The sequence below is a fragment of the Curcuma longa genome, chromosome 5, assembly GCF_044706935.1.
Source record: "Curcuma longa cultivar G26 ecotype Majalengka, Jawa Barat chromosome 5, ITB_CL_G26_1.1, whole genome shotgun sequence".
Taxonomy (NCBI): Eukaryota; Viridiplantae; Streptophyta; class Magnoliopsida; order Zingiberales; family Zingiberaceae; genus Curcuma; species Curcuma longa.
Window position 1 is genome coordinate 12,181,342 of NC_133865.1, and position 23,724 is coordinate 12,205,065.

Below are 23,724 nucleotides of genomic sequence, written 5' to 3' on the forward strand. Positions count from 1 at the left end.
ACTCTAAGTGTCATAATTGTCACCATTTAAATATTTGGTGACCAAAACAATTCCTAGATGATCCAAGTGTTGAAGAAAAAATGGATCAGAATTGTCAGCAACAATATTTCTTCCGATTAATCTAATGAAGAAGAAGTTGAATCCATCATATTAGACGAAGAAGCTTCTTAGAATAAATCGCTTTGATACCATATAAAAAACTATAAAAGAAGGAAGAAATAATAGAAATATAAAAAAATATTTTTGTCTCTTTATGCTCGTATAAAACCTTTATATATATATATATATATAAGTGGGCTAAAAGAATAAAAAAGATAATAAATATTTATAACAAGATAAATTTAAAAAATAATAAATTGATAATCTTCTCCGATAACATATTATATTATATTCAGATATATTTTTGATTTTTAAATATATTTTTAAAATAATATATTTTAACATTTTGGCTCAGATAAACGGCCGAAGACGATGAGTTGTAGTGTTGGTTTACCCTCGCCTCGCCCCGCCTTCCTTCATGGAAAAGGTCTGACGTAAACAAAACAAGGTTTAAAAAGCGTTGACCACGTGTCCTTACGCCATTAGTTAAGGAGCAAGACAGTGTTACGACAACTTATCACGAATTGAGGTACGAGGCTCCGAAGCTTCCCTGCGTGTTTTTTGAGAAGAGCAACGGAACTCGAAGCCCTCTCTTCCCCCCTTGTCCACTCGATATTTTTTTTTGCGCAATTGTTCGATTTCGATTCTCTCGGGCGGTTGCGGATCACTCCTCCAATCTCGCACCTCTTTCAAAATCACACCTTTCGGAGGCTTCAGCTGGATTGAGATCGGCGCTGTGCCGCTCAGAATCCCCGATATGCTGGTTAGTACAGATTGCCGGAGGGGGAGCTGGGAGTTATAGTAATTGAGTAAGGATTAGTGAGCTTCGCGGTGGTTTGGCGAGCTAAAGCTTCAAAAGTTGGGATTTTGGGGGGATGTTTCAGTGAGGAATTTGCTGGTTAGGGTTTGGGCAGTATTTCTCAATTCCGCTGGTGGTTGGGTGAAAGGAATCCCATTGTGCTTCATGGCGTACAAGCGGTTTCTTGGCAGCTGAGGAAGAGTGAAAATGTTCTATTCTCAGTTTATCTTGGCCAAGAAGGGCCCTCTTGGTACCATATGGATTGCTGCTCATTTGGAGCGAAAGCTAAGGAAGAATCAAGTTGCAGATACTAATATTGGCGACTCTGTAGGTTGGTATCTCTCAATTCTCAATTCATCACATAGTTTTTTCCCCCATTTTATCTTTTTCTACTCTCATGCTAAGCTGTCATTAGCGTGGTGGTGACCTTTCAGTACGTTTTCATTGCTTAACAAATAACACGTATATAAAGTGACTTCTGCTAATTTGTCGACATGTTGTGATAGTAGACATCCAACTTGAAGTTTTGACATCCTGGTTGTGCATTTCGTTGCCAAAAAAGAAAAACAATTACACGAAGTTAAGGTAGTAATTGTACTATAATTTTGTGTTATCATGTGCTAATCAGATTGTGTTGCTTTTCATATATTTCAAATGATGTATAATGATATAAAACTAGTAAAGTTTTATGAATAACTAAAGTGATATAAAACAGTCAGACATACTAAAAAAATCATGATGCGATGGAATACCTTCATGAGAGACTTGCCTTGCTGTGAAATTCTTCCATACCATATTTTTTTTAACAAACAATTCAGCTGGGAGTACTAGCTTCAGGATAATAATCTTGGTTGCTGATATAAACCTTGGGTCATATCCAAAGGGAGAGGACTAAGAAAAAACTTGAACTAACAACAACATATAAATCTCGTCATAAAAAAGGGGATGTTATTTGAGATTAAAAATTCTTATCCTTTATTGAAGACTGAGGCATATTTATATACAAAATTAGAAATCTATCTTAGGAAACTATAATTAAGGTAATTGACAACTAGCTATTTGACAACTATATATTAGCTAATATATACAGATATATATAGCATCAAATATATACAGATATATATAGCTAATACTCCCCCTCAAGTTGGAGCATAGATTTTAATCATGCCAAACTTAATACAAAGATAATTAACCCGAATCTCATTTAAAACTTTTATGAAGATGCCCCCTAGTTGTTCTCCAGTCTTCAAATATTTTATAGAAATTAAGTTTTGTTGAATGTTCTCACTAAAAAAATGACAATCAATTTCAATGTACTTAGTTCACTCATGAAACACATGATTTAATGCAATATGAAAAGCAGTTTGGTTATTGCACCACAATTTTACTGGTATTGAAATTTTAAGTCCTACTTCAGTCAAGAGTTGATATATCCACACTATTTTACACACAGATTGTGTCATAACTCTATATTTTGACTTTACACTGGATCATGATACAACATTTTGCTTCTTACTCTTCCATGAGACTAAATTTCATCCAACAAAGATACAATAATCTGAAGTAGATCTTCTATCCATTTTGAAATCTGCCCAATTTGCATTTGAAAAACATTCAATGTTAGTGTGCCCATGATTTGCATATACGATACCCTGTCTGGGTGCTCCTTTCAAGTAACACAAAATCAGGCCAAAAAGGTTTGGAAACATTCATTTGAAATAAAATGACTTGTATAGTTTCAAGAAGATGTCTGTTTTTATGTTCTGCCATACCATTTTATAATGGAGTATCAACACACGAGGTTTCATGAAGCATGTCATTCTAACTTATATAAGACTGGAATAAATTGGACGTATATTCTTTGACATTATCACTTCACAAAGTATGGATGGACACATTGAACTGAGTTTTAATTTTAGTACAAAATGTATAAAACAGAGAAAATAACAAAATGATTTTTCATTAAATATAATCAAGTTACACGGGGATAATCATTCACAAAATTAACAAAATACCTAAATCCAGGTTTAGACAAAATATGACAAGGACCTCAAATATCAGAATGGACTAATTTAAAAGGAATAGTAGCACGTTTATTTACTCTAGGACTCAAACTCAGACAGTGATGTTTTACAAACTGACACGACTCACAATCTAATGAAAACACCCTACTATATTATGGATAAAACTTCTTGAGCAAAGGGAGAGATGGATGACCCAATCTACAATGAACCTCGAAAGGAGAAGTGACACTCGAGTAAACAAAAGAATTTGTGGAGTGGTGCGTCAAGAATGTAGAGACTTCCAGATTCATGCCCTTTACCAATAATCCTTTTTGTCAAAAGATCCTGAAATAAACAATGATCAGGAAAAAATAAGATGCAACAGTTAAGATTACAAATTAGTTGACTGACATAGAGCAAATTAAAAGATAAATTAGGTAAATATAAGATAGAGGACAGATGAAGCAAAGGGGTAGGATTGATAGTGCCAGACCCACGAACACACGATGGAGATCCATCGACTAAAGTAACGGTAGGAGTGTTAGCTTTGGATTAAAAAGGTAAAAAAGAGACTAGAATTACCTATCATATAATCCGTGACACCAGAATCAATGACACATTTAGAGGATGAAGAAAGAAGACATGCATTGTGTTTACTTGAATCAACAATAACAGTGATGAGGGAGATGAAGACTTGAGTGATTCCTGATATTATGAGAACTTGACAAATTTATCTGTAGAGATAATAACTGATTCATTAGAGACATCATTAGTGGACGCAATATGTGCTAAGTGTTTTTGCTGATTTTTGTATTGAAGCTTCTACACTCAAACTTCGTATGATCTGGCTTACGACAGTAGTTGCACACAATATCAACATAATTTGGCATTAGTATTTCAAAGTTCTATGAGTCACCTTATTTGTTTCCACTGTGATTAGTTGATCTCCCAGGCACATAATTAGTATTGCGACTTATCAAAGCACCACTAAGCGGAACGGGTGCAGTACTTTCTGTACAGTGAACGCGACTAAATACATCTTGTAAAGAGGAGACCTTAGAACCAGAGAGACTTGTGACTTAGCAAACTCAAAGTCAGGAGATAGACCAACGAGGAAGCTCATGATAGTCATCTGCTCTCGTTGGTGTTGTTGAACCTTCACATCAAGGCTAAAGGACAGTAGGATATTAAGCTCCTCATCTGCCTTATTGAATGTCATAAAATAATTGATTAGAGGCTGATATTGTTTTTCCACATGATAAAAGACTTTGCAACTCATATATGCGGGAGAGATTCCCTTTCTAAAGTACAAAAATTTCAAATAATCCATCAATTCTTTAATAAATTCACAGTGATTGATCAAACCAATTACCTCACTATCAATACAATTCTGAATCTAAAGGAACAAGCGAGCAGTCTCTCTAAGTCATGTTTGTTTCGATCATTAGTTAAATGACCATCTTTATCAATATTTCGTAGATAAAGACCATCTTTATCAATATTTCGTAGAACAGTCTTACTCCAATCCAAATAGTTCAAACCATTTAACTTATAGTTGGTGATTTTAGACATAACAGACATCCGTTACAATAGAAGACTTATTCTCAACCATAAGACTTGATCCCAAAGGAAGTTAAATAAGAGAAGAATCTGAAAGAAGTTTCAAACCAACAAGACAGGCAAATCCATGCGTTGGCGCGTACGGGCACACCCCTTACCAGAAGTTGATGGAGAGGATCGTGGAGAAGCTCAACGTCGCTTACGACGAGTTCGTCACAGCCACTGCCTTCGTGTTGGAGGCGAAGGACCAATTCTCCTGCCAAAAAATCCCAACCACCGACGCTGCCCTTGAGGCCTTCAAACAACGGTGGGAGCTATTCCGTGTCGCCTGTGACTAGGCAGAGGAGTTTGTCAAGTCAATGAAGAGCAAAGGTTGAGAGGTCGACGACAAGAGAAGACTGGAGGTAGTAGAGGCAAAGGATGCAATCGATGAGGAGCCAAAGGTTATGACAGAGATGGAATCGTAATTTCGAATATCTAATTGCTCTGATACTATGTTATTTGAGATAAAAAGTCCTTATCTTTTAGGAAACTTAAAAGAATGAGGCATATTTATATTCAAAACTAGAAATCTATCTTAGGAAACTATAATTAAGGTAATTGACAACTAGCTAATTGACAATTATATATTAGTTAATATATATATATATATATATATATATATATATATATATATATATATATATATACCTCAGGTTATATCCAAAGGGAGAAGACTAAGAAAAAACTTGAACTAACAACATATAAATCTTGACATAAAAAGGGGGAAATTGTCAATAAGGACCAAAATAAATTGAAGAAGCAACAAGCATCATTTGCCAAAATTAGTTAGTAAAATTTTGAAATACATGTAGAAGCAGTCCCCACCCTCCCCAATCGTATTAAGAATAGAAATTACTGAAGTTTCCTTTTTTTTGTCTCTCTCTTGGTGTTCCCTTTCTTATCCCACTACCGCTTCCCAACTTCGTAGTTGTTCATTTGGCTACCCATTGCAAGCAATCCTACACTAGGCCCTTGGAAGGGAATCAAAGACTCTTGGACCTTTCAAGCTCAATCCAAAGCTAAAGCCACCTGTGGACCAAAGCGTCGATACCAAATTGGTAATCAATTGTATTGGAATTCATTAAGGAGGTGGAGGAGGAGGAACTAGCTAATGAATGAGAAGAACTACAAAATTGACCACCTAAGTCTTAGCTGTAGCCCATGATTTAAAGGCCACTTGAACTTCTACACAAACTAGAGATCACAATAGTAGCATGACAGGGGTGATTCTCTACAATGGTTCAAATGGACTATGACCACTCATGGTTAACCAAGGAAACTGAGGAAGGAAGGGAATCCTCTCTCCTTGGAATGCCTTACTGGGTGGTTGCTCTAATAGGTGTTCCACATTAAGCCTCTAGGTTTGACTTCCTATGATATGATTGAGAAAAAGTACTACTCGCTTGGTTATCACATTGTCACCATTTCTTCATGTACTAGGGAATCTAGGAAGATGAGAAAATCAATATCATATCCTACCACTTAGAAGGAAACACGTATGCATGGTTTCTTAAAATTAAATGAGCCTTCGTAGGACTAACATGGTCACAACTCAAGGAGCTCTTCCATGGCCATTTCAGACCATTAGATCAACGTGGAAAGCTAGGAGAACTGGGCTAATTTTGACAAACATATTGAGCCAATAGATACCTATGTGAGTTCAAATTCTTACCCATGTTGGGCTCCTACTAACTGGCCAAGAGTTGGACCTTTTCACCTTTGGGATGCCACCATACCTACATATAAATGTGAAGGTACACACCATTCAAGGGATTTTATAGTGAAGCATGTGTTTCTTGACTTTATGAAAAAAATCCATGGGAACATAAAGACTCAACAACACACTAACCACAAACCATTCGACGTTTGACTAATGATAAGAAGGTCAAACGACGTGAGAAGACCTCTTTTCAAATTGCAATAAACCCTTCTTGTCTGTCCATAAATGCAAGTGTTTTTTCATGCTAGTCGAGTAGATGAAGAAGAAGCCCTAGAGAAACCTCTTAAATACTAACTAATGACCATTGAAGGGGTTCCTCATTCTCAAATAATATGAGTGTCAACTACCATTTGTCCACACTCTGTCTCAGTCCTCATCGACTTAGGAAATACACATAGCTTTATTAGCAAACAATTAATCGCCATATCAAAATTAGAACTAGATGAGAACCTCAACTTTTGGTGGTCATCACTAATGGAGAACAACTCTTAAGGGATAGGGTTTGCCAAGGGTCCATGTAGGAAATAATCAATCTTTCCTTGTGGAGTGTCAATCAAATCATGGGTGAAAAATAAGATATAATAAATTAGTGTGATTTGATTGAGAATAATTTTTTTTGATAGAATAGATTTTTTTCTTTATTTATTCTTTCCTTATTTATTAATCTCTATTGTAATTATAAAAGTGTGTCTTTCTTCATTAATAAAATCAAGAGAGAATTTTTTATATGATTCTCTATAAACAACACGTGTGATTCTTCTCCTTCCAAGACAACAACGATGTCCACCGATTCTTCCACTCAGTCAATGGCTTAAAAAACTTAATTCACCGTCTTTTCTCTTTCCCGAAGCGATGTTCATCCTTGTAAATTATAGCTCATAAGTTGAACGACCATAATTATTTGCAATGAGCCTAGTAAGTGAAGATAATTATTTGCGACAGAGGGAAGTTAGGTTATGTTATGAGCAATTCTTCTCAGCTCACATCAACTAATGCATCGTACCAGATCTGGTTGGTTGAGAATTCAATCGTGCTTGCCTGGCTGATTAACTCCATGGAACCTATTATCTACCATATTATCTGTTAATATATATATTCTTAATTAGGAAGTTGTCAATTAGCCTAATTATAGTTTCCTTAGTTGAATTCTTTTCTCAGAAAGATTCCTAGCTTGTATATAAATAGACCTCTTATGTAAAAGGTATAGACAAGAGGAATAAGAATTATTTTTTTGGATATTTCGTTTAACATGGTATCAGAGCCCTAGGGTTTCCTCTTTCTGTTTTTTTTCTTCTCTTCAACGCTTCGTCCTTTCTTCACATCGCGGTTTTCCTCGATCGCAATTTGGGAGCTACCGGTCGAAGCTTTGACGTACGTGACGCGATCACACGCGGCCTCCCCAAAGTGCTTCGTCCTCGCGCCCTGCTCTTCTTCCTCCAAATTTACGGTAGTTTCTCAATAAACCGTGGATCACAAATTTTTCCCCTGCCCTGTTCATCTTCTTCTCGTGGATTCATCGCCGCCTGTCTTTGCTGCTGGTCTGTCTGCCAGAGAAGCAAGGTGTCGAAACCCTTGATTCCCGCCGCCTTTCCTCTTCCTTGTTGCGTCCGCTGGTGAAAGAAGAACCCAATCGTGTGACGAAACAAAGGAGAAGAACAGGGTTTCTACACGGGAAAAATCGCGCCACTGCCTCAGCGTGTCTTCCTCCTGCAAGAGCGACGCCGTCTGTCTTCTTCGCAAGAGCGACGCCGTTTGTTGTCTTCACTCGAACGTCGCCGGTCGCATGGACCGTTCTGGGTGTCCGGAGTTTGATTCGGGCGTCCGAAACCAATCAACTAAGTTTGACCTGAGTTGACTCCAGGCTTGGTTCGGCTGCTTCTATTTACTTCTTTTATGCTTTCTCAATCTTGCTTCTAGCACCTGGTTCCTGTAAGATAAACATACAAACACGCCATATAAGTTTACTTGTAGTCTATCTGACCTACTAGGCTTACCTAAGCCTTACCTATAGGTCTAACCAACTAAGCTTATTCGTGCTTAACTTTCAGTTAGGACTAGTTACTAGGTAGACTTTCCATCTGCTAAGCATTCGATCACTCTTGACCTACATGGACTTTTCCTTGTCTAATTTCCAGTTAGGACTACTCACTCGGTAGACTTCTTACCTGTTAAACATCTGGTCACTCTTGACTTGCTTGGATTTTCCCTTGCCTAACATTTAATTAAGACTTCCTCCCAGCTTTACTCACCAGAACTTCCTATCCAGCTTTACTCACCAAGTCTTTTTGCTCAGCCTCCAATCAGGACTTTCCCTGCCTGACCTCCAACTAGGACTTCTTCTGCTTAGCCTCTAACTAGGACTTCTGATTGACCAGTCAACCTGACTATGACTTCCTTGTCCGATTCAACTAACTAGGACTTCTCTCTGGTCTTTTGGTCAAACTGACCTGACTAGACTTCACTCACATTCAAACATTAAGTTCTGTTTGGATCAATCCTTTGTCGAATTGACCAGACCTAGGTATATTATCAAACATCGAAACTCTGAAAGTAAACTGATGCTCCCTGCACCAACACTTAATACTATCAGAATTCTTGTATCATTGGCAGCTAATCTAGATTGGCCATTACGTTAACTTGATGTAAAAAATGTCTTTCTCAATGGAGAGCTTGAAGAGGAGATATATGTGAATCAACCTCCAGGACTTGAAGAAAATTTAGGTAGTAAGACCGTGTGCAAGCTCAACAAATCTCTTTATGGGTTAAAACAGTCACTTCGTGCCTAGTTGGATCGATTCTCCAAGGTGATGAAGAACTTTGGTTATGTTCAAGGACAAACAGATTATACACTATTTGTGAAACACTTTGATAGAAAGATCATCATTTTTATAGTGTATGTTGATGATATCATCATCACTGGAAATGCCAGTAAAGAATTGGAAGAAATCAAAAAAATGATGATATGAGAATTTGAAGTCAAAGATCTTGGAACACTGAGATATTTATTGGGAATGGAGATTGTTCGAAACAAAAAGGGCATGTCAATCTCTCAAAGGAAATACACTTTAGATCTGTTGAAGGAAACTAGCATGTTGGGATGTAAGCTAAGTAACATGTCAATTGAACTGGGGAATAAATAAAAATATTTGAAGGAAAATTGGTTGACAAAGGCGGTTATCAAAGTCTTGTTGTTAAACTCATTTATTTCTCACATACATGCCTAGATATTATCTTTGCATTTAGCCTAGTAAGGCAATATATGCACTCACCATGTCAAGGTCATCTGAATACAGTATACAAAATCTTGAGATACCTGAAACAAACTCATGGGAAGGGCTTGTTCTTTGCAAAAATTGAGGATAGAAGAGTGCATACACCGATGCAGATTTGGCAGGATCATTTGATGATAGGAAGTCAACTTTTGGGTATTGCACGATAGTATGAGGGAATTTAGTATGTGACATAGCAAAAAACAATCTGTGATTGCAAGAAGTAGTGTTGAAGCGGAATATAGAGTTATGACTCATGGAATTTGTGAACTCATCTGGATCAAAAGAATGATGAAAAATCTAAAAATTCAGTTTGAAGATACTATGTTACTCTTTTGTGATGATAAATCAGCTATCAATATAACTCACAACCTTATTCATCACAATTGGATTAAACATGTAGAGGTTGATCATCATTTCATTAGAGAAAAGGTGGATGAAGGCATTATTAGTATTGAGTATATTCTCATATCTCACTAATTAGTTGATCTTCTTACAAAAGGATTAACCAAACAAATTCATAAAGTTCTTGAAGGCAAGTTTGGTCTCATCAATATTTATAATCAAGCTTGAGGGGGAGTGTAGGAAATAATCAAAAATTTTCATGTGGAGTGTCAATCAAATCATGGGTGAAAATAGAATATAATCAATTAGAGTGATTTGATAGAGAATAATTTATTTTTTGATAGAATAATTTTTTTTCTTCATTTATTTATTCTTTCCTTATTTATTGATCCCCATTGTAATTATAAAAGTGTGTCTTGGTTCGTTAATAAAATCAAGGGAGAATTTTTTATAGTGCACCTACTATTGGGCAAGGAATATATACTTTGATTTCTTTATTCTTTATCAAACATAGTTTTGTCATGAGCACACTAGGTCCAGTCCTCATGAACTTATACGCAATGAGCATACAATTTACAATATATGAACAACAAGTAAAATTGAAATCGACTCAACAATGATCAAAACTAAAATCCTTAGAAGATATGCACAAACTAGAGCACCAACCCAATGATCACCTACTCCATTAGTCAAGAGGGTAGGTCCATGCCAACAGAAGACTCACAAAACAAAGCTAATGATTTATACAAAAAAATGGTTTGATTGCTTTAGGACAAACCCCATTTTGGGCAATGATATAGACCAAGTCATATCCAAAGGGAGAGGACTGAGTAAATTTGAATGAATGACAACAAATATATCTACAAATATATCTCAACCTAAGAAATTGAAGAAGCAACAAGAATTGTCTGCGAAAATAATTAGTAAAATTTTGAAATAGTTGTAAATAACTCTCAGTAGAAGAAGGGATGCAGGTCTGTAATTGTATCAAGAATATAAATTACCAAAGTTCTCCTTTTTTTATTTCTCTATCTCTCTTTCTTCTTCCTCTCTTCTCCTGCAGTTGCTTCCCACCTTTTTCATTACCTACTCACTGCTGCCTCTTTGCTATTAAAGCCATCCATCTCTGAAATTGTCGATGCTAGTTTTCCTTACCGGCCACTTCCACACTGGCTTTCAAAGGATAATCGAAGGCCCTTTCACACCCTTCTGTGTCTGATTCGAAGCCAAACTGCCTGTGGGCCCAATCCTATGCACACACTCATAATAGTCACATACTTATCATGCAGTGCTTGAATATTTCATTGGTTGATAATCACAATTTAAGTGTGATTCTCTTCTGACAGTCACCGTGAAACTAATGACTGCCTCGTGAGCATATTCATTTTCTGTGAGCGTTTTGTTTTTGAGTTGTACTTTTAATTATTATTGATAAAAGGAAAACCTTACTTGTCAGATGCATTCCATGAGCAAGTCATAATAAGTTATGGTAAGTTGATATTGGTCCAATTTGTTAAAATTTTATGAATGTGGCATTTACAGGCAAATAAACTTTCAGTTAGTTTTTGGAACTTTCTTATTTATCCTAAGAGCAACAATGGACATTATCCAATCTATTTTTGTTATACTTTAAATAAAAACCTTCCCATTTCCTTCTAATTCAGTGAGTGAATAATGAGATTATTGGCTGTTGGAGTATGTCTCCGTGCTATGTTGTCAAAATTTGCTTTGTCTTTTAAGCATGATTGCTTGGACTAGCTATAAATTTTATTTGATATCTTTGTTTTTTTTTTGTTCTGGATGTTCCAGGAAGTTTTACAACGACATTAGAGAACTAGTTTGAGTTGGTCAATTATGAGTGGACTTTTTAGCAGAATGTTGATGGAGAATTAAAGGGACTACCTAACAAGGCTAGGATTAAACTTTCTTGATTCCACGAACACAAAAAGTTTTGGAACAACTGAAAGTATTTTATGCAGACAATTAAATGTTTAGAAAGAAAAGGTGTTTTTTTTTCTCACAATTTTGCACCGCATAGTGCTGATTGGTGTGTAAAATGCTTATCAGAGGATATGGGTATTAATGCTCAAAGTAAGTATCCTAATGATTCATTTTTAACATGATTCCAGACATGCTGCTGAATAATGCTTCATGAGCTAGAGAAAGTAATAATTCAATTTTTTTTACCTAATACATGCTCTACTAGTTACAATGTAAGTTCTTACTGAATTTAAGCTGCCTAACATCTTTTAATCTTTATTTGTTAGGCTGTTTTGGCTTTATCTGTTTCTCTAAAACTTCTGTGCAGATTCTATTCTCTCCCCTGAAGTTCCAATTGCACTTCGTCTATCAAGCCATCTCCTTCTAGGTGTTGTGAGAATATATTCTCGGAAGGTGAACTATCTATTCCATGACTGTAGCGAGGCTTTGCTCAAGGTAAAGCAGGCATTCAGATCAACTGCAGTGGATCTTCCTCCGGAAGAATCTATTGCACCTTATCATTCCATTACTTTGCCAGAGACTTTTCATCTAGATGATTTTGAACTACCAGATTCTGCTATTCATGGGTTAGTGTTGGCTTCCTGTATACTTGTGTTGTGCATCTATTACCTACTACTACACATTTTGTGGCTTTGTGCAAATGTAATAGATGTTTTCTTGAGAAAACATCTCTTGGTACTTCGATTTTATATGGTATAACAAATTCATTCCCTAACAAATATTTTCAAAATTTAAGTAGCTGATCTTTCAAATACAAATACATGGCATAAGATAATACCACGTGGCACTTAGAACCAGGTTGGGTCATACGTGGCCCTTACATCTAGAAAGTGCATGCCTGGTGCATACTTGGAAAGTAGAGTTAAAAGCACTTCAAGGAAGAGGTGAGAAAAAGGGAAACAGTAAGCAACCTACTTGCCTTCTACCATATCAGGGTTTCTTTGATAGTGTTAGTGTTGAAGTGGAGAGAGAAATTGGAGTTGGCCCAGGTTCCTATTGGTCTAATGGCAACATCAACGGTCCTCCTTGGCATCATGTTGATAACTGTCACCTAGGCCCAGGCTTCAGTGACCACGCTTATCAGCAATGGTCAGGCTTTCTTCTCTTGATCTCCTTTCCCCTCCTAATTCCTGCTTTATCATGTCTGTTTTCCTGGCAATAACATACTTTCTATTTAGCTTTCAAAACCTTTTACCGATGTGTTTTGTTATTGTGAAAAGGTTTTATTCTCATGTAGGCTTAATGATCATTGGATATCTTGTGCGGTCAGGTGCTTTTTCTTTTGTTTTCTGTGAGAAGTACATGTTTTGAGTTGAAAAGGTCTAGAAATCACTTTTAAAAATAATCTGGTGATGATAAATAATTTAATTTTTATGGGCAAGATTCTTCTGTTCTCTCAAGATCAAATATTTTTGAAGAACCAATCCATTTTGAAAGTATTTCCAATTATTTAGGATTGGAGCAACAAAAAGTCAATGTTCAAGGTGACACTCTGAGCATGTAGGGCAGTGTGGAAGGAGGGCACTAACAAGGAGTGAGCAGGAAGGGTAGCAGGAATGGAGGATCAGAGAATAGGGATAAGTTAGGGTTTAAAGCATATATAACTCATATATTATTTTCAATTGTGTAACACTTGCACATTTTTTTATCACCTGAGGAGTTCATGAGGGTTACATGTGATCCAACTCGATCTAGTTAAGTGCCATGTGGCATTCTCCTCGACCTTATGATTGGAGTTCTAAAGGAAATATTTGTATCTGATAAAGTGTTTTTTCTCTTATTTTTTTCAACAATCTCTCTTGTTTTATGATAATTTTCAAGATTGACTTGCCGGTTTTGCAGTGATTTTGTTGATCACCATGTCAGTGCAAAAGAACAGATTACACTTCAAGATACTATGGATGGAACAGGATACTCCACATTACAATTTGGATTGGATGGTTTGTATCTAGATTACACAGTATTGCAGTTAGCAGTCATTGCCCCTGTTAAAGTTTCAATGATTAATCAATTGTTAGTTTTCAACAGAAACATTTGGTGATGGAACTGCTTCCCAGATTGGTTTAGAGCTTGAGGAGGTATTTCCAAGTCTTGTATGTCTTTATGTATAGTTTAACACAACCATATTCTAGTTATCCGGTGATGAAAAAATTATTTCAAGTCTTTCCCTTTGATTACCTATGTAATTGTTGAAGTAATCATTCAAGCTTACCATAATTGTTATGGCATCATAGTGGGTGTCGAAGGATACTGCCCCGGGGATGTTATTAAATTTATGATGGCATTGTGCTAAAAAGGATAAATGCTAGGGGCAAAATAGAACTTTCTCTCATTAGAAACAACATATTGGTATTGTTGCAGTCAAGTGTTTCTCTAAACAAGAAAGATTTTATGGTTATTAATCTACAAAAACCTTAAAAGAAAACTTACAAAGAAATTTCATTTATTCTGTTAATTAGAATTGTTAGTGACTAGTTTGATACAGAGGTTACAATTTTTTTTAGAATATTTTGGTTGTGGTTCTTGCATAGTTACATTGCACTGAATTGTTATGCAGGAAAAGATTTAATTCAATTTAGAAACCACCATTAAGTGTTGTTTTAATTATACTTGCAATTTCTGTATTATAGCTGTGGTTGAGATCTAACCATATTCTATTTTTCTTTCTAGTGGTGTTGGGAAATGGGTTAAGGTCTAGTAAAAGTAGGTTTGGCCCAAAAGTGGTTATGTGCTATATGCTTTCTAAATTCAATTTCATAGAGTTCAAATTGATCGCTTCAAATGGAACTTATTGTTGGGGTTGAACTTCTAGCCTAATTTGGTGAATTATCTAGTTCAAATCTAGATTTAAATTGCAAGAAGTCAATCCTATGTCTGGTTTATTTACTTGTTCAGTTTAAATTGTTTCTAAATTTGTAAGGTTGGGTTTGCTCGATAAACAAAGTTTAGATAACCTTGGACATTGAAAGGGTGGAAACATTAGAACAAAGGGAAAATTCGGTTTGTATTGATTTTTAACCTCTCCATTTTGTTGTCTGATGCTGGCTCATCCAGTTAAGTTCCTAGTCTCATTTTGGTCTGTTTCCTTGTCAAGTGCACACCCAGACAATAGGTTTCTCAAACTTTTGTAGTTTCCTCCATCATAGCTAGATGAACATTGGTTACTTCTACTTAGGCAAAGCACCATCCATCTTTTTTTTTTTCATATTGATTATGATTACCTCTCTAGATCAATATTGCCTGAAAACCCCCTCTCAATTCAACCTAATAATATGGAATAGTAAACAATCTATTTTAGCAAATAATATGTGGAGTCCTGAAGAAGGACCGGACCACATTGTGTCTATTGTACGCAATCTTACTCTGCATTATAAGTGGTTGATTTCGCGACTCGAATCCTTGATTAGAAGATCCCATAGCAACAACTTTACCATTGCTCCAAAGCTCCCCTTCATCAAATATTACTTAATATTTCATATTAATACATGCAATAGTGCTTATCAATATATTTTTAATTATTGATTCTATATTGGTAAAATACAATTTATTATATATCAATAATGTGAAAGCTTAACATTGGTTTAATGATATAATAATATTTTTCTTTTTTGGAATATTTTTTATTAAATAATTATAATAATATGATTTTGTTAACCTAATAATAATAGTAATATGAAATCACTAATAATATGACTATTCTAATTAATTAAATTTACTATTTATTCTTTATATTGTGTTGTTATGTTATTTCATGACATTTTTTCTAGGATTGAACATCATTTGTCATATTTTATATCCAATTATTTAATTTGTCACTTTTTTATTTTTCCCAATGATTTCATCTTGTTGGTCCTAACCAATAAACTGGTACGTACGTTTTTTTATTCATCTGATCCTTTTAACAACCATGCTTTAAACAATTATTGTTTCATATTGTTAGCCAAACAAGTTTTGTTCTGCTCCACCATGACTTGTTATGAGCCGATTTGCATAGGTCAGAAATGGCAAATATTTGTATTATTAACATTTTTTTTCCTCACAGGACCTGTTCTTGGTGGAGGATAATCGCCCTTCTCAGCATGATGCAACTACTCTGGTGTCTGATGGATGGTACATTCCCTTGCTGAGGACTTTAGTAACTTATGATTTTTAAGTTCATTTAGTTCTTTTTGTTTCCAATCATTACTTTGCAGATGTTTTTTTGGCATTTTTATTCCATTATGGTGTTATCGAAATATTAATTCTAGATTTGATCACCATTATAAAGCAGTTCTATTGTTTCCTTGTTCATGCAACCTTACTTGGTTTGTCTGCCAACTATGGACAACGAAGCTGTTCAAAACTCATTAAGGTTATTCGCTTGAATAGATGGTAGGTTCTCTTTAGATATACAATTGGGTTGGCATGTGCTATTTATTTAAACTTTCATGAAGTCACTTTCTTTACATGTCTTGAAGGCTGTTTCATTGTTTATGATTTAATGGTTTACTTTATCTATACTGAAGCTGATAAGACATTTTTACTTTGTTGTTGATCTATAGGGAAGATACTAGTTTGAAATTTTTGACAATGTATATGTTTTTTCCCATCCTTTTCTTATTTTTTGTTTTTTTTAATTTTTTGTCTGTCTTTCTGCAGTGCTGTGTATCATGATCAATCTTTATTTTCTTTTCCTCTAACTCCAATGGATATTGATGACGATGACAAAAGTGGGATAGTCAAAGATAGAGATGTTGCAGATTCGAAGGATATTTCTCAAATTTCTAATCCTCAGAGTATGATCTATATGAAAGAGTACAACATTCAGACTCCCGATCTCAATGAAATCTTTTCTCCTAGTGATGCTGTTGAAGATGTTTCTAGAGAACCTTGTCGAACTTTTATTTCATCAGGTACTACTGGTGTTTCATCACTAGTGGGTGATTTTGCAGATGCTCCTTCAACTGATGGTTTAAGGGAGGAAATATTTTCAGGTAACATACATGAAGTTCCTGCTACAAGTTCCCATCCAGACCCTTCGGATTCACCTTGTACAGTGTTGATCATGCCTGATTCTCTCTTACATCCTGGCCATCCACAATTAGCGACTTATGAGCTTGATTCAGAAAATACAGTGCAAGCTTCTTCTTTCTCTTTTTCAGAATCTCCCAAACATAGAGAACAGAGAGTTTCAACTGATGAAACTCAAATGGAATGTGGACAGAAGAGCGTGAGTGATTTGCAGGATGGATGCACTTTTGGTCAAGAGAAACTTCGTACAGCTGATGAACAAATGGAAAACCATGGGGAGGTCATATGTCCTGAAACAGCTCAAGTTGAAGGTTTGGAATCCTGCAGTGCTTCACATGAGTCAATTCCTTCTATATCCTCTCTTCACAGATCACAAATTGATACTGACATGTTTGCAACTCCCAAAACATCTGATGAAAATTCACATGCATATGGTTTGGTGTGTGCCCAAAATAGCAATTCGTGTGGGGCTGAAACTAAGCCATCTAGTTGTTGCAGTGTAGATTATATAGAAGCCAGTCCAAGCTTCAATGGAGATTCATCTGCATTGTGCTCCAATATGCATTTGTTATCCTCTACTTCGCAGGCCAATGAAGCAAATGTAGTCGTCCAACCAGATGAAACTTTAACACCAAATGTTTCTGGAGTTTCAGTCGAAGAGCCAGTTATTTGTTCAAACTCACCCAGGCAAGAAAATAAGTTTCATAAAAATGACTCTTCCTTTGAGCTGCAAGGTTTGTGGTTTATAAATTTCTTTCCAACAAGCTAGTTCTTTCTGAAGAATTGGCATCTGATTTTTTTTTTTCCTTTCCTTCCAGGAAATGTTTCTTGCTTACCTAATTCTACAGATGCTGAATTGGAGTTACAACAGAATCCACATGACATATTTATAGAATCTGCCATGGATAGCAACAAAAATGAGTTACTGGCTGATCCGTGCCAGAAAGACACAGAAAAGAATAAATCGAATTGTTCTGTAAGCTCTGAGTTCCCTGAACCTGAAAAGTTGCTCTTAGCACCGACTGGAGATGGTGATCAGACAAATGAATTAAGTCAGGTAACTGAAGAAAAGGGGGTGATAGAGTCTGATGGAAGTGTTAATAGGATCACCAGTCTCTCTGGGAAAAAGCGTTGTACAATGGAAACTACATCAGCTTGGCAAAATGACAGCTCTGGCATAGTGTCTGGAAGATCACAATCTAGAAAAAACACTGAATATGTACCAGATGATGATGATTTGCTAGCTTCTATATTAGGTATGTGAATGGTTCTATGTTCCTTAGACTATATATGTGTTTTTTTTAACAATCTGATAAAGTCTCTGTCCTTCAGGCAAGCCTCTAGGCAAACTATTCCTATGTTGTGTCAAGAAATTTCATGTTATCGGATTTTTATCCAAATTATTATTCACATTTATGTTGAAATTTTAATGAAACTTCATGTTTATTTCAGGTGGGAAAAGGACTCCACTTTTGAGGATAGGTCCTACACCTACCCTTAGAGAAACTTCTCTAAAACGCCCTAAACTCATACCGAGATCGAGTGGGCCAAAGAGGAAGGTGTTGTTGGATGAAACTACAGTCTTACATGCTGAGTATGCTTTCTTTACATGTCTTGTATTTTGTTGTCTGTCTTCCCCTAAATCTCTGATCATGCAAACGTAGTTTTTAAATAAACTTTAAGAAAGTTTGCATCATGTCCCTAAATTTTGTTTTACTGCATGAAATTTTCAAAAGGAACAGAATAGCAACCAAATGGTACGAGGTAATATGTAAACTTATCTTTGGTATGTTGGAGTAAAATAGTTTAATACTTATTCTTGCTTTGCTTTGAGGTTATTTTGGCATTTATATTATATAACACAAACGGCAAGAGATAAAGAAAGGAATAGAAAGTGCTACCTTTGTGAAATATAGTTATGTGCAGTGCTTTTTCGTTTATTAGTTCTCTAATATTTGTGGTAAATTGTGAGCTGCACTTGTAGTTGGTGACATAAATTAAAATCTCGAACCGTTCGCTCGATACAAGCGAAACTCTCGTTCCGCCTGTGGACCGGCACCAACACAAGCGATACCGGTGCTGGAGGTGTCGGACAGGATTGGCGACACTGCGTATGCCCGCGTCATGCGTGGAGGTGAAACAAGTGAGGTTTTTTATTGTTTAATTAAAAACTTAGATTAATAATTTTAATCAACTCCCGACTATAATTGAGATAATTTAAATAGGCTTAATTAAAACCTAATAAAATTATCCTATTAATTTAATATATATATATATTTATTTATTTAAAAATTATTTTATTTTTTATTTTTAAATATTTAAATTAAATTATTTATTTTTAGTTAATATAGTTTATATTTTAAAAAAAATACCGAAATTGTATCGTTCTGGTCTGGGACTGAAATCTCGACACGGCTCGAGATTATAAACCATGGTTGGTGATGCCAAGATCAACTAAGCATTAGCTTTTATCCAAATCCCCAAGAGCTGAGTAGATGCCTCGGCTATAGCTTTCCTCTCCTCGTTATATATTGCTAGGTCTTAAATATACTAGGAAAATAGCTATGGACAACTGTGGATGAATGTGTTGAATAAAGTTATGAATGATGCATCTATCATTGGTTCAAAGTTCAAACATGTATCCATGCCTGTCTAATTGAGAATGTGCATATGTTGCTGCTAATTTAATGGTTTCTTTTCCTTTTTTTCAGTGTAATAAGGCAGCAGTTAATAAGTACTGATGACATAAAGCGCATGAGGAAGAAGGCACCTTGTACACGCCCTGAAATCTTGATGATCGAGAGGTGTTCACTAGAAGATGAAATTTTTAATGAGTTTATAATCACTGGTAAGTGCAAATCTTTATGTTAGATATTCATTGTCTTCTACACTTTGCTGATATTACCTTAGATTTTTAAATAGTCGAATTAGTTTTGAGACTATTTATACTTACTGTTGGTTTGATTCTTGTAAGAGCATAATGCCCATATTGCAGATAGGAACCTCTTGATGGCCGTCAAGGTTATTTTGGCCAATCTAAGTTTTTGAAACATCTGATCCTCATATTACTTTTGACAACCATGAACTTAAGCATTATGCAAGGTAGTAAACAACTCAACCTAGATGATGAAGTTTGATTCTAGTTCAGAATAGTCATTATGTAGAACCAGAACAACTCATTTCTGAGATTTGCTCTGGAATGCCCACTTTTATTTTAAAGATAAGGTACATAAATATATTTATTTTGAATAAGGAGGAAGTGGGATGTCCGTGACAGCTATGTGTTGGATGAATCAAATTCATTTAATTTTATTCTCCATTAGGAGTTCATACATGCTTATTAATTTCTCCTGAGTCGTACCTGATGGTAACTTGAACTTATAAGTGAATTTCAAGAAAGTGCAAACCAAAGAATGAAATCTCTAACCGTTTCGTCCGATATGGGTGAAACATTTCGTTCCGCTTCCTGTGTTGGCGCATCCGAGGCCCCACGGAGGCATCGTTGGGCCCTTGCGACTCATTCGGAGGGGTTCCAGTTGCTATGCGACGCGTTCAGAGGCATCGCCGATGCCTCTGGAGGCGTTGTCGAGCCCTCGGGACGTCTCCGGAGGTGTCGTCGAGCTCTTGAGACGCCTTCGGAGCCGTCGCCGAGCTCGCGCGATGCCTCCGGAGGCGTCGTCGAGTCCGCGCGATGCCTCCGGAGGTGTCGTCGGGTTCGCGCAATGCAGCCGAGGCATCGTGCAGGCGCGGTGTTGTGCGGGCGCGGAACAGGGGTGATAAACTTTGGTTTAATTAAATTAATAATCTTAATCAACTCCCAGCTATAGTTGAGGTAATTTACATAGGTTTTATTAAAGCCTAATAAAATTATCCCATTAATTTAATATAATAATTTTAATTAAAATTATTATATTAAAATAAAATAAAAATAAAATTTTATAAATTATAATTATAAATTTTTTTATAAAAATTATTTAAAATATATATAATTTCTAAATTATAATTATATACGGTTAATCAATTAATATAATTATAATATAAAATTTTATTTTTTATTATTTTTTATTAAAATATAAAAAATAAAAATATTCTAATTAAAATTTTTAATTTCATAATATGAATTTATTCAAAATCAAACTTTAAATTATTTTTATAAATAAAAAATAAATTGAAATTTCTAAAAAATATTTAAAATATTTCTAAAAATTTATAAATAATTTTAAAATTTTGTAAATAATTCTAAAAATTTTAATTATTTAAAAAATTAAAAAATATATCACAAATCAATTAGAAAACCAACAACTCTCTAATCAATCAACTTCCTAATCAACTGCATCAATCAATTTCACTTGGAATCAAAATATTTTGTTCACTTAAAATCTACATCCATTCGACTATATTGCTCCAGTTGACTAGAACAAAAAGCGACCATTGCATATACAAGCTCACTTCATTTGACTTAATAACTATCATCCCACTAAGTGGGATTAACTATATGTATCCTTCTACGTTATTGGACTAGATCTCCTACTTATTTTTAAATTATACACAATAAATATATTTATCTAATAATTATTATATGTATAAATAAATAAATATCAAAATCATGTCAGCACGATACAATACTGAAACCGTATCTTTTTTGTCTGGAACCGAAATCTCGACACGGACCGATATTTTAAACCATGGTTCAAATCAAATATTCATAAGTTTGCATGACTGGTGGGATCAGTAGCAAAAGAGTTGGTGCTGGTCTAACCAGTATTTTCACTTAGGACTGGCTTTGCTACCATGTTATAGATTTAATTAGATGACCACTTCAATTTGTATATTTATGGTTTGAGAGACAATATGTACGAAGGGATACTGAAGCAAATTTATTTATTCTATAGAAAAGGTTATGGAATATAATATTAAACGTCAGGTATATTTTGATATTCCAATTTCTTCTGACTGCATCCTTTATTATTTCTCTTATTATTGTGTTATTATATCTGTAGCTCTTGTTTAAGAAATTGTAGGCCTTTACATTATCCTTGGTATCCTTTTTCATGAGTATTTGATCACTGTTTCCTCAGGTATATCATCTGAGCTGAATGACTTGCACAAGCAAAGATTTCCTCCCACAAATAGCCAAAATCATTCCTATTATGAACCACCTAAAGAATCTGACAATACTAGAGACTTGGAATTTGTTCAGGAAGCTCAGCAAATAGAAACAACTGAGCAAATTTCAATTACACCAGAGCATGGTGTTGGTGAAACCAGACCTCCATCACGTGTTTCTTTAACTACCGAGGGGCTGATAATTCCTTCTAAAGCTGACAAGACTTCTCTTGACAATACCAGCCATGTTGCTGTATTTGCAGAAGGTAATGATGAGTACCCACTTTTTGTGCAGCAATTAGTTGATGAAACGGTCCAAGCTGGGGATGTTTCTTCTGTGATGAATGAGGCACAACACGTTTCTGAATATGCTTCTGTTGTGAGCTTAGATTATGCCCATGATGATTCAAAGGGAGGGATTGTTGATTACAATGCGCTTTCAATTGCAAATGATCCTACAACGGACGCAGGTGTTCATGATCCTATTAGTGCATCCATAATACACAGAAGTGTGGGGCCACCGGATACTGAATCCCAAAATGAACAAGAAGCTACCAACATTGTTGCGACAAGCACAAGGCCACTGGATACTGCATCACTAAATGAACAAGAAAATATCAATGCGGTTGCTAAGTGTTTAACTGCTGAAATTCTGGGCCCAGCAGTAGATGATGCATTCCATGAGTCTGATCCTAGTTTGACAACCAATTTATCAACCATTATCTCTGAAGGAAACACTTCTCAAGATGTCATCACGGATGCTGCAGTTGATAAGTTCATTGCAACTGTGAATCAAGATGAGAATGGAAGTGTTTTAAATGCTTTAGTGGACAATGAAGGGCAGAGATCCATCCATAGTGAGGAAAACTTTACTACTGATGCTACCTGCTTGGAAAGACCGGAAATGGCTTCTGTATCTCCTACTCAAACAAATATTGAAAGTGAAAATGTTCCATCAGCCGTGGGTAAAAACTCTAGCTTTCAGGAATTTAACTTGGAGGGCGGTCTGGTTGTTGAAAGCACTCCCATGGACTGGGTTACTGCAAAAGATTATAGTGTAAGTTCCTGACAGAGATCTCTAGTTTCGTGTATGATCCAACTAGATACGTTTGCACATTAATAGTTTTAATTTTACTGGGATAGTTGGTAAATATTTGTTACTGTTGAATTATTTGTTCCATCAAAAAGAATACATAGATAGGGTTTATATAGCCATGTTAACCCTAATAACATAAAAAGAAAAGACCTATCTACCCTTGCTTCTCACAACACTCCCCCTCAAGTTGAACATATATATCAAACATGTTCAACTTGCTAAGAACAGAATTAAACATAGCTTGGGGTATAGCCTTCGTAAACATATCAGCAAGTTGGTCCTCAGATTTGATATAAGGCAAACATAGCTCCCCGGAATCAAGTCTCTCTCGAATAAAGTGACGATCAATCTCGATGTGTTTAGTCCGATCATGTTGTACTGGATTATTTGCAATATTGATTGCAGCCTTGTTGTCACAATATAACTTGAGAGGTAATTCTGTTTTTAATCCCATGTCTTCCAATAAAAAACACAAACATAATATTTCTACAAGACCATGTGCCATGGCTCAATATTCTGCTTCAGCACTGGACCGTGCACAAACATTTTGTTTCTTACTTCTCCAAGTTACCAAGTTTCCTCCCAAAAAAGTGCAATAGCCAGAAGTGGATCTTCTATCATCTCGAGAACCAGCCCAATCTGCATCAGAATAACATTCCACTTTCAGATTCCCA

The 23,724-nt window shown here is 35.5% G+C and overlaps 1 protein-coding gene across 1 annotated transcript in view; it reads left to right on the forward strand.

The window, feature by feature from the left end:
- The first annotated feature begins 661 nt into the window (after positions 1-661).
- Positions 662-23,724, forward strand: part of LOC141829371 (sister chromatid cohesion 1 protein 4) — a 28,089-nt gene continuing 5,026 nt past the window's right edge. Inside the window, exons 1-10 of the mRNA XM_074716826.1 lie at positions 662-1,229; positions 12,146-12,404; positions 13,681-13,778; positions 13,867-13,916; positions 15,881-15,948; positions 16,477-17,582; positions 17,667-18,104; positions 18,301-18,442; positions 19,560-19,696; positions 21,927-23,011. Coding sequence (XP_074572927.1) covers positions 1,106-1,229; positions 12,146-12,404; positions 13,681-13,778; positions 13,867-13,916; positions 15,881-15,948; positions 16,477-17,582; positions 17,667-18,104; positions 18,301-18,442; positions 19,560-19,696; positions 21,927-23,011 — 3,507 coding nt within the window. The 5' untranslated portion in view covers positions 662-1,105. The remainder of the gene's footprint in view (positions 1,230-12,145; positions 12,405-13,680; positions 13,779-13,866; positions 13,917-15,880; positions 15,949-16,476; positions 17,583-17,666; positions 18,105-18,300; positions 18,443-19,559; positions 19,697-21,926; positions 23,012-23,724) is intronic.